Source organism: Dipodomys merriami, unplaced genomic scaffold (genome assembly GCF_024711535.1).
Source record: "Dipodomys merriami isolate MVZ:Mamm:240054 unplaced genomic scaffold, mDipMer1.0.p SCAF_4, whole genome shotgun sequence".
Lineage (NCBI taxonomy): Eukaryota > Metazoa > Chordata > Mammalia > Rodentia > Heteromyidae > Dipodomys > Dipodomys merriami.
The window spans coordinates 22,602,080-22,618,324 of NW_027205603.1; the positions used below are offsets into that span (position 1 = coordinate 22,602,080).

A 16,245-nucleotide genomic window follows, 5' to 3' on the forward strand; every position below is an offset into this window, starting at 1 on the left:
CAGGCATGAGCCACTAGAGCTAAACAGAACCTCTCCTTTTGATGATCATCTATTAGCCCTTCCGAATCCCTATTAGATGGAGAAATTAATACTGCATCTTTTCTTCATTTTACCAAGTTATTGCTATTCCTTAAATCCTAATTATCGGATTCGCGGCACGTGTAGGTTTATTTTTGTTCAAGGTCAGCTGGTTCCTGATAATACAGACTTCGTTTGAACCCCAATAGTTGGCATTGGGTTTCCATTCTGACACCTGATCCTGCATTTCCCACACCAGGAGCCCGAGGGAGAGCGCCAGAGCCATCCTTTTTGCATGCTTCTCGGGTTCAGGACGTAGCAGCTCCGCACTATGCGGGTTTAGGCACTCTCCACAACTCTGGAAAGCCCGCCTACAACACAAGCCCCGCCCCGCCCTCGAGAGCCCACCAATTGCAGCGCACGCTACGACACGTCGAGCTGTAGCGGTGGCCGGGCCATCCAGGAAGGAGGGGCGGCGGCCCTTGAGGAGGCGCGCGGTCCGAGAACATGTCTGTGAGTGATGGAGCCCGCAAACCCAAAGTAAGCCGTGGGCCACGGTGGACCCCAAGCCGTCTCCACGTCAAGGAAGCGGCAGGCTAGCGTGCCTGGTCCGGCAGGAACCAGCCGGCGGAACTCGGCGCGTGTGGCCGCGGCAGCGCGCGAGCGGGCGCGGCGGCCGGGCGGCTCGGGGGCGGCGCCGAGCTCGGGGCGGCCCGGGCGGCTCGTCGGCGGGCGCGGTGCACCCCGGGCGGCCCCCGGCCCCTCCGACCCTCGGCCGGGGACCAGAGAGAGGGGCAGACACTGGGCGACGGCGAGGGCCTTGGGGAGCTGGGTCCTGGGGGGACCGGGCGCTGGCGGTTGGCTCCGTGCTGCGAGGCGCCGGGAGAGCCCGCCGCGTCCCGCCGCCTCGGTGCTGCTCGCGAGCCGGGGACCCGCCGCCCGGTGCGGCCAGCGCCTTCGGCGGCTGGGTGGACGCCTTGCGGTGGACGGGTGCTGAGTGATTGCACCTGCGTTCGCGGGCGTTTATTTCCGGATGTCATCCTTGGCTGGACTTCAGTCTGTTGAAAGTTTTAAGTTCCTTGGTTTAAATCCGTATTTTTCTCATCACACTCATCACATTTAGCACAGCGAAGCCTGTCTGTATGTGTGTCTGTGCGTGCATATATGCGGGTACTACTATGTACTACCGTGACTTGAACTACTGTGATTGAACTATAATGCAGGTTCCCTACCACTTAATACACTATATATTTTTTTTTTTTTGGTAAGGTCTCCGTTTTTGCCCCGGCAAAGGAGACTGCCTTCTACTAATTTTTCCTTCAGTACTTGAGATCACAGGTGTGTTATCATCACTTCTGCTTATTGGTTGAGATTCGGGTCTCCATAACTTTCCTTGGGTTAGCCTTGAACCATGATCCTCCCAATCTCCTAAGTACCTAGGATTACATCTGTGAGCTACCACTTTATGTCCAGTGCTTTCTTTCTTGATTTTTTTTTAAACCCAAAACTTCCTGAAAAAGACCAGTGTATATACTGGTTCAACGCCTTTATCTTTACCATGCTTCCTTATTTCTCATATATTGCCTATGTCACACCATACTGTCAGCTATGTTACTGATTTCAGGGACTAAAAATGCCGATGCCACACATACTTACCGATCATAATCCATTAAATTTCAGAAATATTAGTATAAGGAAATTCAAGAACATATATGAAATTCTATATACAGTATAAATTACTTAATCCTTGCACCATCTCGCACTTTTGCCAATCGCCTCTCTTTTGCAGCATTCGGGGACTCATAGTTTCCTGAACCCAGTGTCTTTTACAACCTAATCTCAAAAGATATACCATCTCTTCTGTCTTATTTTGTCACATAGACCAACCTAGTACAGTGCGTTTAGGAAAGCTTAAAGAATGTTAATAACAAGAAGAACACAGTGGAAACTGGGTGCTGAGAATTTTTTCCCCCTTTTCCATTAATCTCAGTAGACTCAGTATTTCTTGCTTACAGTGTTGATGTGTGCTACTAGCTATCATGCTCCTGTCATGAGGTGAATTTCCTTTGAGCACCACTTTTGCTATATTGCTATTCCTCTTCTTAAATACAATTTTACTTCTTTTTTTTTTTTTCCCGGTAGTGGGGCCTGAACTCTGGGCCTAGGCACTGTCCCTCAGCTCTTCAGCTCAAGGCTAGTGCTCTACCACTTGAAGCACAGCGCCACTTCTGGCTTTTTCTGCTTATATGGTGCTGAGGAATTAAACCCATGGCCTCATGCCTGCAGGCAAGCACTCTACCACAGAACCACCTTCCCAGACCCCCTAACTTTACTTTTATTGATTATATGATATTACATAATTTATATCAGACTTACCCTGTATTAATTAATTTGTAAGTGTTAACTTATTCAATTATTTTTCTTCTATCTTTTGTCCTTGCTAGGTAGACTACCAACTGCTTGAGCCATGCCTCTAGCTCTCATTGTGTTGTGTTGTTGGGGGGGGGGGGTGTTAGTTTCAGTACTGGGGCTAGAACTCAGGTATTTGTGTCTATGTAAGGGTGGAGTACTGAGGTTTGAGCTCAGGGTGTGAGCACTGTCCCTGAGCTTTTTACTCAAGGCTGTTGCTCTACCACTTGAGTCACAGCTCCACTTTTGGCTTGCTTTTTAGTAGTTGATTGGATATGAGTCTCATGGAATTTCCTGTCTAGGCTGACTTTGAACCCTGATCCTCAAATCATAATCTCCTGTATAGCTGGGATTACAGATAAGAACCACCAGAGCTTGGATCTCATTTAATTCTTTTAAGAATTTTGTGAGGCATGTAATAGTCACATTTTATGGATGAGGAAACTGACTCAGCAGAGAAGTAATTTGCCTGTGAAAAAACTAGAGTTTGTCCACAGGTGCTCTGTTCCAGGTCTTGGTTTGGTTTAGGCTCTCATAGCCTTTTCCTGGATTCCATAATGTGGCTGTGCCTTATTCCTTAGCTTCATAGACTTTTTCATTGTTTAGCCTATGGGTAAATTAGACTACTAATGTCCTTGTACTTTCTTTACTTGTACTTGCTAATATTCTTGGTTTGGAATGATGTCATCATTCCCATTTCTCTTTACTAAGCCCTAATCTTTTATCCAGTTCTACTTTGTCCCTAATGACTGAAGTTAAAAGTTGTTTTTTTATTTTTTTATTTTTTATGAGTTGTGGGGCTTGAACTCTGGGCCTGGATGCTGTCCCTCAGCTCTTAAACTGAAGGCTAGCACTCTACCATTTGAGCCACAGTGCCACTTCCTGTTTTCTGGTGGTTTATTGGAGATAAGAGTCTCATGGACTTTCCTGCCCAGGCTGGCTTTGAACGTGATCCTCAGATCTCAGCCTCCTGAGTAGCTAGAATTACAGGCCTGAGCCACCAGCGACTGGCTCAAAAGATTTTTTTTCTATATCCTTGTGGGATTTTGTTTATCACTCTTGTAACTTTTGGTTTTGAATGAGATTTGTGTTTATATCTTCATTCCCTGATACTACAAGCCTTATAAGATTAGAGGCTGTGTTTTTACTCGTGTTCCCTAGAGCAACTGCTATAATCCCTTTTGTACATATTATATATTAAATACATTACTTGTGAACTTGCAGGTGTACCAGGTGTGTAGAAACATGGGGAAATACTTTGGTTAAAAGTGTTGGCTATTGGGGCTGGGAAGGTGGCTCAGTGGTAGAGCGCTTGCCTTGCATGCCTGAGGCCCTGGGTTTGATTCCTCAGCACCACATAAGCAAAAAGAAAAAAAAAAGCCAGAAGTGGCACTGTGGCTCAAGTGGTAGAGTACTAGCATTCAGCAAAAAGCGGCTCAGGGACAGTTCCCAGGCGCTGAGTTCAAGCCCAGGACTGGCACAAAAAAAAAAAGTGTTGGCTATCAGCCTCAGCCCTACAACTAAATAGTTTTGTAATGTTAAGCAAGCCACTGTCAACCCAAAAACTACCAAAAAAAAACTCTAAAGAATAATGCTATTCATTTATGACTAGCAGAATATTGAGATGGAAAGACAGATAACATAGTAAACTATGAGCCTATTCAAAGAAGTTGAAACAGAGTGAAGCTTTTAAAGGCAAAAATGAAAGCCATTATACAAGCCATTATTTTGAAACAGTAATCCTTAGCCACAACAATTAATAAGAGTGGCATCAGTCTGTGATTAAAAAGGTAGTCCTGACAAATATCCTTACAGAAGTAATTTTTGGTAAAGTTACAGTGGCCTTTGTACAAGTTTGTAGCTCTGATGTAGTTCTTTGTGACAGTTACTGTCAGGCCCAGAGAACCCTTTAGAACTTCTTAGCTTTGTTTTTGTTATGATTTCCACAGTTAAAAACCATTTTGATTCTGAGAACTTTTTAGCACCACACAGATCTTTCTGTGTGAAAGTTGATGTAGTCATGGAGTAAAGTGGTAGAACTGGGAATAGTATTGAAATGACTGACTTGGAAGACTATAAAAAGGCAGATGAGGTTTATAACTAAAATTGGAAGGTAAAGAAGTGACTAAAGAATTTGAACTTGAGGGAAATAGGAAGGTTGAGGAAAATGGATTGCAGTACAGCTTCCTGCTTCCTTTCCATTCTTATTGACAGAGAAACTATTTAGGCAAGATCATGAGAGAGATATGAAGAAAAATTACATCTTGTCAACACCTTCTTTCTTTAATTCTGTGGGTCTTCATCAAAACTTGTTTTTATTTCTAGTGCTGCTTTTACAAGGGCAAGCACATGGTAGACATTTATTCTAGTTATCTAATTTGTTGGCAGTCAGTTTTCGGGTAGTCATTTAAAATGTTCTCTATATTGTTAATTTCTGTAAGTTTAGTAGTGTTTCTTTTCTTTAACTTAATCCCAATTTTTGCTGCTCGTGATCTCTCTTGTCTTAGTTGAGTCTAGTAGAAGATTATCACTTTTGCTGATCTTTATGAGGAACTTTTAATATCGTTGATATTCTTTATTTTTCTTTATTTCACTTTTTATATTAAGTGGAAGGTTATTGATTTGAGGCTTTCTTCCTTCCTTCTTTCTTTCTTTCTTTCTTTCTTTCTTTCTTTCTTTCTTTCTTTCTTTCTTTCTTTCTCTCTCTCTCTCTCTCTCTTTCTTTCTTTCTCTCTTTCTTTCATTCTTTCTTTCTTTTTTTTTTTTCCGGTCCTGGGGCTTGAACTCAGTTGGCCTGGGCACTGTCCCTGAGCTGTTTTTGTTCTAGTGCTCTACCACTTGAGGAACAGCGCCACTTCTGGCTTTTTCTGTTTATGTGGTGCTGAGGAATGGAACCCAGGGACTCATGTATGTGAGGCAAGCTCTACCACTGAGCCACCTTCCCAGTCTGAGACTTTCTTCTTTTTAAACATATACATTTATAATTATAAATTAGCCCACAAGTACTAATTTAGCTGTATCCATAAGTTTAATTAATGTCTCCTCGTGTGCATGTGTGTGAGCCTGGGTGCTGGACCTGAGCTTTTTTGCTCAAGACTAGTGCTCTTAAGCCACAGCTCCACTTCTGGCTTTTGGGTGGTTATTTGGAAGTAAGAGTCTCCCAAACTTTCCTGCACAAGCTGGCATCAAATCATGATCCTCAGATCGAAGCCTCCTGAGTAGCTAGAATTATAAGCATCAGCCACCATCATGTGGCTGGTTTTCATTCTTTTCAAAGAACAGTAGACCTTTGGTATCCATGGTTATGTGGTTTCCTAGGTGATCAGTATTGAGGAAAAATTCATATGCTATGGATGCTTTGTGTCAGTACTGTAGTAAAGATACTTGATCTGTTTTTATCTGTTTTTTTTTCTTAACACTTTCAACTTCCACTAAAGACATGCTACCTTTCAAGAAACACTATTTTTCATCACTCAAATTATATGTTTAATTTTTTCCTTGCTTTTGGTGCATTTACTTTTGGGGGGGACACAGATTTTCACAAAATGACAGGGAAACACTCATTAGATCATATGCTTATTTAAAACAGATAACTGACCCAGAGCTTTATTGTATCCACTGATCTGAGTAATGTATGCTTGGGGATTTAAAACTTTCATTTTGAAATTTTTACTCATTTCAGTTTTTATTTATTTATTTTTTTGGTGCTGATCCTGAGACTTGAACTCAGGTGTGGGCACTGTCCCTGAGCTTTTTTTTAAGGCTAGTGCTCTACCATTTCAGCCACATCTCCATTAATTGTAGATAAGAGTCTTGAGGGCTAGGCAAGCACTCTACCACTAAGCCATCTTCCCAGCCCCATGGTTCTTCTAATAGTCCAGTAGAATTCAGCAGTACATATATCCACTCTTGGCTTTTTCTTTGTTCAGAGACTCTATTACTGCTTTAATATTATGCTAATTTTAAAACTAAGTTATTTATATACTCGTAGTTTCATTTTGGTAGGTCTTTGTAACCAGAATTATATTTCTTCTCAATTTTCCAATTTAATGGAATTTAATTTTTTCAAAATAATTTTGAATAGGCTTCTAAATTTAATTCATATGTGTTTTAATATCTTTTTCGTGTCTGATTTTATTAATTTGGATCCCTTCACTTTTGGTTTGGTTAGTTTGCTAGGGCTTATCAATTTTGTTTGTCTTTTTATAGAACCCATCAATTCTTTTTTTTTGGTTGGTTGTGGGGTTTGAACTCTGGGCTTGGGCACTTTCCCTGCACTCTTCAGTTCAAGGGGAGTGCTCTACCACTTGAGCCACAGTGCCACTTCCAGTTTTCTAGTGGTTTATTGGAGATAAGAGTCTCACAGACTTTCCTGCCCCAGCAGGAACCGTGATCCTCAGATCTCAGCCACCAGCATCCGGCTTACTACATCAATTCTTTATATTGTTCTTTTAGTCTCTATTTTGTTGATTTCTACTCATTCATCTTGTGAGTTGCTTCTTCTCTTTTTGGTAAGATCTTGAGGTATATCACTAAGTTAAATTTTTTAAATTTAAATACTCTTAGCTATAATCTTTCCTCAGAACTGTCATCTCTGTGTCTTATATGTTCTGGTATAGTGTGTTCTCATTTTCATTTAATTCTAGGAATTTTTAAATGTCCTTGATTTCTTCAACTGATTATTCATAGGGTATTGCTCAGTCTTCATGTGTTTGTATAGTTTTTCTTAATTGGTGTCTAATTTTATTTCATTATGATCTAATGGAATGTAAGAAATGATCTCAGTTTTCTTGTATTTTTTAAAAGCATGCTTTATGGCCTACTGTGTTACCTAGTTTGGGGAAAATTCTTGCATTGCTGAAAAAAGCATATATTCTATAGCAGTTGGGTGGACTATTCTGTATGTTTATTTCTATTCTGCAGTTTAATTTTGTAGTTTGCTTAATCTATTCATGAAGTGAATTATTAAAAAAAGACCATCCACGGGCTGGGAAAGTAGCTTAGAGGTAGAGTGCTTGCCTTGCATGCATGAGGCCCTGGGTTTGATTCCTCAGCACCACATAAGCAGAAAAAGCCGGAAGTGGTGCTGTGGTTCAAATGGTAGAGCACTAGCTTTGAGCTGAAGAGCTGAGGGGCAGCACCCAGGCCCAGGGTTCAGGCCCATGACGGACAAAAAGAAGAAAAAAAAAAAGACCATCCACTCTTATTGCATCTGACCTACCTTTTATGTCCAGTAATTTTTGTCTTATGAAGTTGGGTATTCCAGTGTTTGCTATCTTCTTGACAGATTGTTCCTTTCCTAATATAATGTGTTGATTTTTATGTATCTCTTCTAATTCTAGTTTGAAGTGTATTTTGTCCAAATTGAATGTACTCTGCTTGCTTTCAGCCTTCATTTGCTTTGTGTATTTTTTCTGATCATTTCACTTTTAGCATGTTTGTCTTAGTGAGGTATATATGTTATATGCAACAAATAGTTTCATCTTTATTTTAATCCAGCCAATCTATGTCTTTTAATTGAAGAGTGAAGGCAATTTACATTTAGGGTTATGGTTGAGAAGTGTTTGTTTTCCTTTTCCTTTTATAAAAAAGTTATTTTGGCTGATAGATGATTTGAACCTTACTACTTTACATTTGCTAGGCAGGCCCTCTACCACTTAAGCCATACCTTAAAGCTTAAATTTTTTTCTTTAGTTATTTTTTGGACAATATGTTATGCTTTTGAATGTCAAAAGTATGTAGGGCTGGGCTTGAGCAATGATCTTTCTACCTAGACCTCTCAGCATCTGAGATTATAGGTGCATGCCACTATCATGGCTTGTTCGTGTAGATGGAGTCTCACTAATTTGTTTGCCCAGGATGGCTTGGTCCTAGATATCCGTACATGTTTGCACAGCTGGAATTATACGTGTTTGCCACCACTCTAGATTTAAGAAGTGTTTTCTGATATCTGTCATGCAAAACTTTGGGATGGCTAATGGTTTGTCTCTCTCACATCCCTCTCTGCCTCTTTACTTTGGGAGTTTGTTGACTAGTTGTACTATCCATGTGTTTTCGTTTTGCTATCAAATTGCTCCATCTTTTAGAACTTGATTGCAGATTCTAACAGGGGAGTGCTGATATTTGTATACCATTGAGTAAAGAACAGTCCCCTTCAATCTGGTAATGTTCTCTTCTTTGACTCAGCATGAAACTTACGGTAAGATGCACATGAAAGTGTGAGGGAAGAAGGGAACACTTGTTATCTGGATCAGCCAGATCTTCCCTAGCAGTCAGTGGAGTGACAGATGTCACAGCTAGATTGCCCTCAAATCCTATTTCTCTGTCTTTTATGAAGATGCAGAGGCATTAAAAACTATGAATGTAATAATAAATTATATAGGTTTTTAGACATTCACACAGTGAGACCAAAGGAGGATGTGCATAGGGGTGGAGCACAAAGGCTCAATAGCTATGTGCTTATGATATATAAAATACTTATCAAAATGTAAAAAAAAAAAAAAAAAAAAAAAAAAAACTATGAATGTATTGCCACCATTCCTGAAATTGTAATTGTTGTCAAATATTGAAGTTAATTCCATCTTGTTTTCTTTTAAAAATCTTTACAGCAGAGGAAAAGGAAGTGGGATATAGAGTATCCTTCCTTTCCAGAAGAGAGTCCACCACAGGTCAGAAGAGCCAGTCTTAGGACAGTGGACACAGCTTCTACCTCCCTCTCTGAAGCATGGCTCAGGTGTGGAGAAGGATTTCAGGACATCTCTGAAACTTTGGTAAAGTAATAATAGGGTAAATCTTAAAATTACTGAGTGTTCAGGCCATTGTTAGTGTATTTCTTGGAATTCTGTTTTGTATTTCCTTTAGTGTATTTTCTTGGAATTCTGTTTTGTGTTTCCTTCTTATAATTGATCCTGTACCTCTTTTTCTCATTCCTTGAATTGCTTTACTTCTGGCAAGTTATTTACTTCTTTATTCAACATATTGTAAATGAAAGCTATATACTGAGAATTGATATGCAGTGTAGTCATAAACTGACATGTTGAGTTGAAACCCTTTTTATCAATACTTAAAATAATAGAATAAGGACACATAAACAATAAATATATACTGAGACTGTTCTCAGAAGGTGAAGCCATACTGCTCTTTAATAATGTATTTATGAGATATTTATGTATGTAGACACTTTGGCTCTTGAGATTATGGGTAATTTCTTCTAATGTTAATTTACAATATAGAGCAGTGCTATCAGAGTCTAAATATAATGCAGGTACATGTAGTAACTCAAGTAGTTAGAATGATATATATTAACCATCTTTGACATTAACCATCTTTGACATTGAATTAATATAAAATGTTTTGATCAACTCTAAATTCTGGAAAATGAGGAGCACATGCTTAATTCAAGTATAAGATAGCAGAGAGGAATATACTAAGAATAGAGTTTAAGACTTTGTAACTGGATTTTTAACTAAAAAGAATTTTGAATGTTGTTTGCTCCTATTCATAAATTACATTTTTTGTTGTTATTTTACCTGCAGCCAATAGTTGCCAAGGCAACTATTACAAAAAAGGATATTGAATTATCTCCAAGACCAAAGAAAGGTAATAATAATTTGTTGATTTCTTGATAGAGAAGGTCTAAGACTATCTTCTCTGGTGTTTTTTGTTTGTTTTGTTTTACTTTGCATTCCTTTAAAAAGTTATTTGCACAGATTAGGTAAACTACATATTCATGTTAAAACAAAAATTGAATCAATGTAAAAAGGTGGTTTTTTTTTGTTGTTGTTCCTTGGGTGGTATTTTTTTTTTTGTGCTGGTCCTGGGGCTTGAACTTGGGACCTGGGTTTTGTGCTTGAACTTCTTTTTTTTCAAGGCTAGCACTCTACCACTTGAGTCACAGTTCTGCTTCCAACATTTTTTTTGGTCATTTGTTGGCAGTAGAATCTCATGAACTTTTCTGCCTGGGCTGGTTTTGAACCCTGATCCTCAGTTCTCTGCCTCCTATGTAACTAATATTACAAGCCTAAGTCACCCACACCTGGCTAAGAAGGTATTTTGGGGAACCCCTTCATTTTCATCACCATCTAACCCATTTTTTGTTGTTTCCTATTGATAATAATTAACTGTTTTTGCATGTCCTTATTGAGTTCATTTTTTATTGTTATTAAAAGTAGAAAGTTTTGTCTCTTTGACTGTTTTATCATCACATTTAATGCTGCCCCTGTTAAAATAGAACCAAGATTAGAATAATGAAAACTTAAGTACTTGCTAGAGATTTTTTTTCATAAACTTTTAATCATAGAGTTCTGTATGTTCAGACTCTATAACTTCAGGGTAAAAACACAACAAAACAAATTTTAAAGCACTCAGAGTTTGGTTCCTAACATTGAAGGGGGGAAAAAAAGGGAAAAAATCATATGGAAATAAACTTATGACCTAACAACTATATTGCTACAAAGTAAGAAATTCTTATTTCAGTAATTAGGGAAGCTTTCTAGAAACAAAAACTAGGAAACTATTTTCAAACAACAGAAGTTGAATTTATTTTCTGCAATAAATTATGCAGGGAGCCCATACTCTGAAGCCTTACTGTGGTTTTAATATTTATGTGAATAAGATAGTCGCAGAATTCTTAGGATGAGTGTGTACTTTCACTAAATGAGCTTGCCTTTCTTTGGGAAGGAATGTCCTCTTCAGGACCTCTACCTTTGAATCATTTCCACTAAAGACTTTAGTAAAACTAGGGATTTTTTGTAAAGCTATATTGCTGTCAGTAAAACTGAAGGAACAGGTGCATATATCAGGTAAACCACTGGCTTTAACCTGTGACGTAATGTGAAAGTAGAAGCTAGCAATTACAAGGATCTTGCTGTGTCTTGATTGTAATCCTGGGAAAACAATTAAATGTTAGGAGTTTCAGTTTGTGCATATGGATATTATAGTAATAAGTGAGCTAAAAAATAGTTGAAATACCTTGTTTCAAACTTTTTTAGGGGCTGGGAATATGGCTTAGTGGTAAGTGCTTGCCTAGCATGCATGAAGACCTGGTTCCATTCCTCATTACTGTATAAGTAGAAAATGCCAGAAGTGGTACTGTAGTCGAAGTGGTAGAGAACTAGCTTTGTGCAAAAGAAGCTCAAGGACAGTGCTCAGGCCCTGAGTTCAAGCCCCAGGACTGGCAAACAAAACAAAAAACATTTTTTAACTTTCAGAATAGAATAGTAGGCAAATATAGTCATAATACTCAGTATACTTACATGAAAATGAAACTAGGAAACCTGAGGAAATAGTGTGGTTGGAATGGATGGAAGAGGTGACTGAATGATGAAAGGAGTGGCGCTGATCAATACATATATATTGATACATTGAATTGAAACTGAAATCCCTTTGTATATTTAATTTTTTTGAAGAGCTTTTTATTTAGCAGGTGGTAAATTGATTGTGGCAATTAGTCTTCTATCTAATGTTAAAAAGAAAACTATAAAAGCGTGCCTAACATTCCACAGGATGGAATAAGGTTAATTACAGAATTTTTACAGTTAAGAGAATAAGCCTTCTAAGCCATATTGTTACTTCACTAACACTTAAGATTTCTTTTCTATGCAATTGAAAAATAAAATATCTTAAAAGTCTTTAAAAATACTGGCATATAGAATAAACTGACATGAGTCTTCCTATAACACACGGTCTTCTGAAATTTTCTTTTCTTCTTATTAGTGACATACGTTGTGATATTCAAATACTAATTTAAAAGCAGTATTTTTCTTTAAGTAGATATGGCTTATATATTTTTCTGGAAATCTCTAAACATTGTAATTTTGCTTGTGAGAGACTAAAATACTATCTATATTACTACTTGCTGCTCAATGATAGAAGATGTTTTGGAATCATTTTTTTTAGGCCAGAATATGCTTGATTTTCCTCTGCTGTACTTTTTGTAATTTTCAAAGGATGAAAGAACCTTTACCAACATATAATTATTGTAGTCATATTGTTAATAAAGGCTTAGATAGGAAAAGCCATAGAAGGTATTTTGTAGAAATGTCTTTTAAATATAGTAACTCTTAAAGTATTAGTTTAAGACAGACTGAATAAAAATTTAGTACCACATTTAATTTATAGAGCTGAACTTCCAAGCAGGGAACATATTTTTGCAAAGTTTACATAAGGTCAAAGTCTTATAGAAATTATCTCAACTAGTTTTTCTTCTTATAGCCTGGCTTTAAGAGCATCCTTCCCTGGTTGTACATGGAACTTTAAGCAAGAAGGTTTGATAAATGATACTGTTTTTACTAGCAAGGTTTTGTACAATTGGAACTTTGGAAAAATGAATACACTTAAAATCTCATTATAACAAATAAGCATGTCAGTTGTTTATTATTATGTATTTTCTTTTTCTTTAACAGAAACTACCATATCCAGTACCATTGAGGTCACAAATATAACATGGAGTTCCAGTGGAAGTGATCTGTCAGATGAAGACAGGACACTTTTTAAATTACAGAGAAATAATGGGAATGGCTCTGGAATAGGCAGGAAGTCTTTGCGTCCAGAAGATGGAGACAGTGAAGGTAAATTACATTTTTTATAAGAAAACTATTTTCTGTTAAATATTAGGGATTCAGTGGGAGAAACTTAAATTCCTTTTGTATATTTGTTAATATGATTTTGAGTCCTAACCCTTTAGAAACCTTTTCTTGCCAGACACCATGCCTGGGATTCTAGAAACTCAGGAGGCTGAGATCCACAGGACTACAGCATAAAGCCAGCCTGGGAGAAAAGTCTGTGAGAGTCCATCTTCATTTAACTACCACAATAGCCGCACATGTGGTAGAGTACCAGTTAAGCAAGCAAGTAGAGTGAGCTCTGGGCCCCAAACTCAAATTCAGGAACTTGCAAAACACAAAGAAAAGGAACATTTTTTTAAAAAAATCTTTACAGGGGGCTGGGAAGTTGGCTCAGTGGTAGAGGGCTTGCCTCGCATGCATGAGGCCCTGGGTTCGATTCCTCAGCACCACATAAGCAGAAAAAAGCCAGAAGTGGCGCTGTGGCTCAAGTGGTAGAGTGTTAGCCTTGAGCTGAAGAGCTGAGGGACAGCCCTCGGGCCCAGAGTTCAACCCCCACAACTGACAAAAAAAAAAAAGTTTTCACAACATTCTATGAGATAGACACTAAGGTGTTTTTTGTTTTATTACTTTGAGATAGTCTTACTAACTCAAAGTACCCCATACTGGCCTCTACTTCTGCCCCTCCTGCCTCTACTTCTCAAGTGTTGGGATTACTGGTGTGTATAACCATGGGTGGTGCTGTACAATATTGCATGGTGTTCTATAGTATTGTTCTTACAGTTTAACAATTTAGGCTTAGACTTGTTAGAATTGATTGGGATTCATTTTCAGTCTCTTTCACACCAGTACTAGTTCTCTGTACTCCCACATAATGTTATACCCATGTTGCCTTCTCAATAACTTGTTGCTGATTAAATACTAGGACAACAATGTGTGGTAGTTACTTGGTAAAGGTTAAATTAGATCTTTTCTAAAGGCATTTTATATCAGTAACATGTTTTAATTTAAAGTAGACTTTCTCAGTTTTAGCACTGTTGCTATTTGAAGCCAGATAATTCTATGCTGTTTTGCAGCATCTCTGGCTTCTACCCCTTGGATAATAGTAGTACCTCCCAGCTACAGTTTTTACCATCAGAAATATTTTCAGCTGTTTTGTGAGGTCCTCTAAAGCACAAAATCCATTTTATGACAACAGATATATATTATGAAAATAATATCCTTTGTGTGTATATGTGTATGTGCATGGTGTGCATACATGTGCACGTGCGTGTCTGTGTGCATGTCTGCCCACTGCTTCTGGGGCTTGAACTCAAGGTCTGGTCCCTGTCCCTGAGCTCTTTTCCTCAAAGCACTGTATCACTTAAGATTTTTTTACTAATTCATTGGAGATGAGTGTCTCACTAACTTTCTTGCTCACGCTGGCTTTCTGTAATCCTCAGATCTCAGCCTCCTTAGTAGTTAGGATTATAGGTGTGAGCCACTGGTGCCCAGATATAATATCCTTTTACATTTTTTTTTTTTTGTCGGTCGTGGGGCTTGAACTCTGGGCCTGAGCGCTGTCCCTCAGCTCTTCAGCTCAAGGCAAGCGCTCTACCACTTGAGCTACAGCGCCACTTCCGGTTTTCTGGTGGTTTATTGGAGATAGGAGTCTCACGGTCTCTCCTGCCCGGGCTGGCTTTGAACCGCGATCCTCAGATCTCAGCCTCCTGAGTAGCTAGGATTACAGGCGTGAGCCACCAGCGCCCGGCTCCTTTTACAATTTTTAAAATATGTAGCTATCTAGAATTTTAAATAGTACATTCAAAGTAAGCTTGTGACTTAGCTCTGAAAGCTTATGTTAGCTTGGTCAAGATTAGGTTTGGATAGACAGCCTCTCTGGAAGATGGTTAAATTCCTTTGTTCTCTTTGCATGTCATTTTGGTTCCTGCCATTGACATTTTGGTAGTTATCAGGTAAAGCGGTACTTTTAAGTTTATACATTGGCTGGTAGTTCTCATGTTATTAAATTCACTTGTATTAGTTCAAACTAATTGTGATATAAACATGGTTTGTCCTCACATAGTTCAGGCCAAAATTTCAATATAAAAATCATGCACTTTTTATAGTGAATACTGTTGTATGTGAGTTATATTGCAATAAATTTGGCATTAAAAAGAAAATTTGAGTTGTTTCTCCTATTGAAAGAGATATTCAAGGACTGAGCATCGTGTCTTTACTATAATCTCATCTACTCATGAAGCAGAAATTGGGAAGATGATTGTTCTAGATCAGCCTTGGCAAAAACATGATCTGGAGTTTATTGCATCCAGCAAATAGGGAATGATGGAATTCACTCCTAATCCCAGCCTTGTGGGGGAATGGGTAGGAGAATTGAGGTCTTAGACCAATGCAGGCAAAGGAGATGTGATACTTGTTTGCAAAAAATAAATGAAAAAGCCAACCATGGCTCCTGTGGTATAGTGCCTGCCTAGCAAGTACAAAATCCTGAAATCAAACCCCAAACCATGGGAAAGAGACAGACAGACAGATTTTCAGATTCAGTAGTTTTCAAATCTCTGTGTCTAATGGAAAGCTACATTGAGCCTTAAAATAAGTTAAAACATTGTGGACTTCTTTCTTGTCTAAGTGGATCTTAGATAACAAGCAATTGTTCCCTATAATGTTATCTCATCATGTTTATATATGTATAGGTACTGGTCTCTCTTTCTCTCCCTGCTCTCCTCTCTCGCCCTCTCCCTCTTTCCCTCTATCCCTCTTTCCCTCTCTCCCTCTTTCCTCTCCTTCTTTCCTCTCCTTCTCTCCCCAACTCTGTTTTTCCATGCCTTCCTTTCCTTGTATTGTTACCAGGATTTTTATTTTGTCTAAAATGCATACATTTTTCTCTCTAATATATGTATGTATATATACACGTATATATACATATATCTGTGTATGTATATGTGTGTGTATGTATCTTGTTAATCTAACACATCTTCATTTTGTTAGAAGAATATTGGGGCTTAGAAAAGTTAGGTCACTTGTGCAGAATCACATAATTGATGTCTGCCAGTTGATACTCAGATCTAAAGATTTCTAACCTGCCTTCTTGCTTTATGAAATTACTATGACAAAATGAAATGCTCATCTTGTTATTTCTTGCAGTTGTTTTGTTTGGTATGATGACTTGGTAGGCACTTTGTTGAATGAAAAAGTGAATGAATAAATAAATGCTTCACAAGTATGCAATGCTGGCAGCAGCTCTGATTATATGTGT

The 16,245-nt window shown here is 38.4% G+C and overlaps 1 protein-coding gene across 2 annotated transcripts in view; it reads left to right on the forward strand.

Annotated features, from left to right (window-relative positions):
- The first annotated feature begins 469 nt into the window (after positions 1–469).
- Positions 470–16,245, forward strand: part of Spidr (scaffold protein involved in DNA repair) — a 319,993-nt gene continuing 304,217 nt past the window's right edge. The window contains exons 1-4 of one of the 2 annotated variants that reach the window (XM_069990683.1): positions 470–558; positions 9,036–9,197; positions 9,963–10,026; positions 12,831–12,995. In XM_069990683.1, the coding sequence (XP_069846784.1) occupies positions 526–558; positions 9,036–9,197; positions 9,963–10,026; positions 12,831–12,995 (424 nt within the window). In that variant the 5' untranslated portion in view covers positions 470–525. Of the gene's footprint in view, positions 559–9,035; positions 9,198–9,962; positions 10,027–12,830; positions 12,996–16,245 lie in introns of those variants that run through there. The other variant, XM_069990685.1, reaches the window with a different exon arrangement.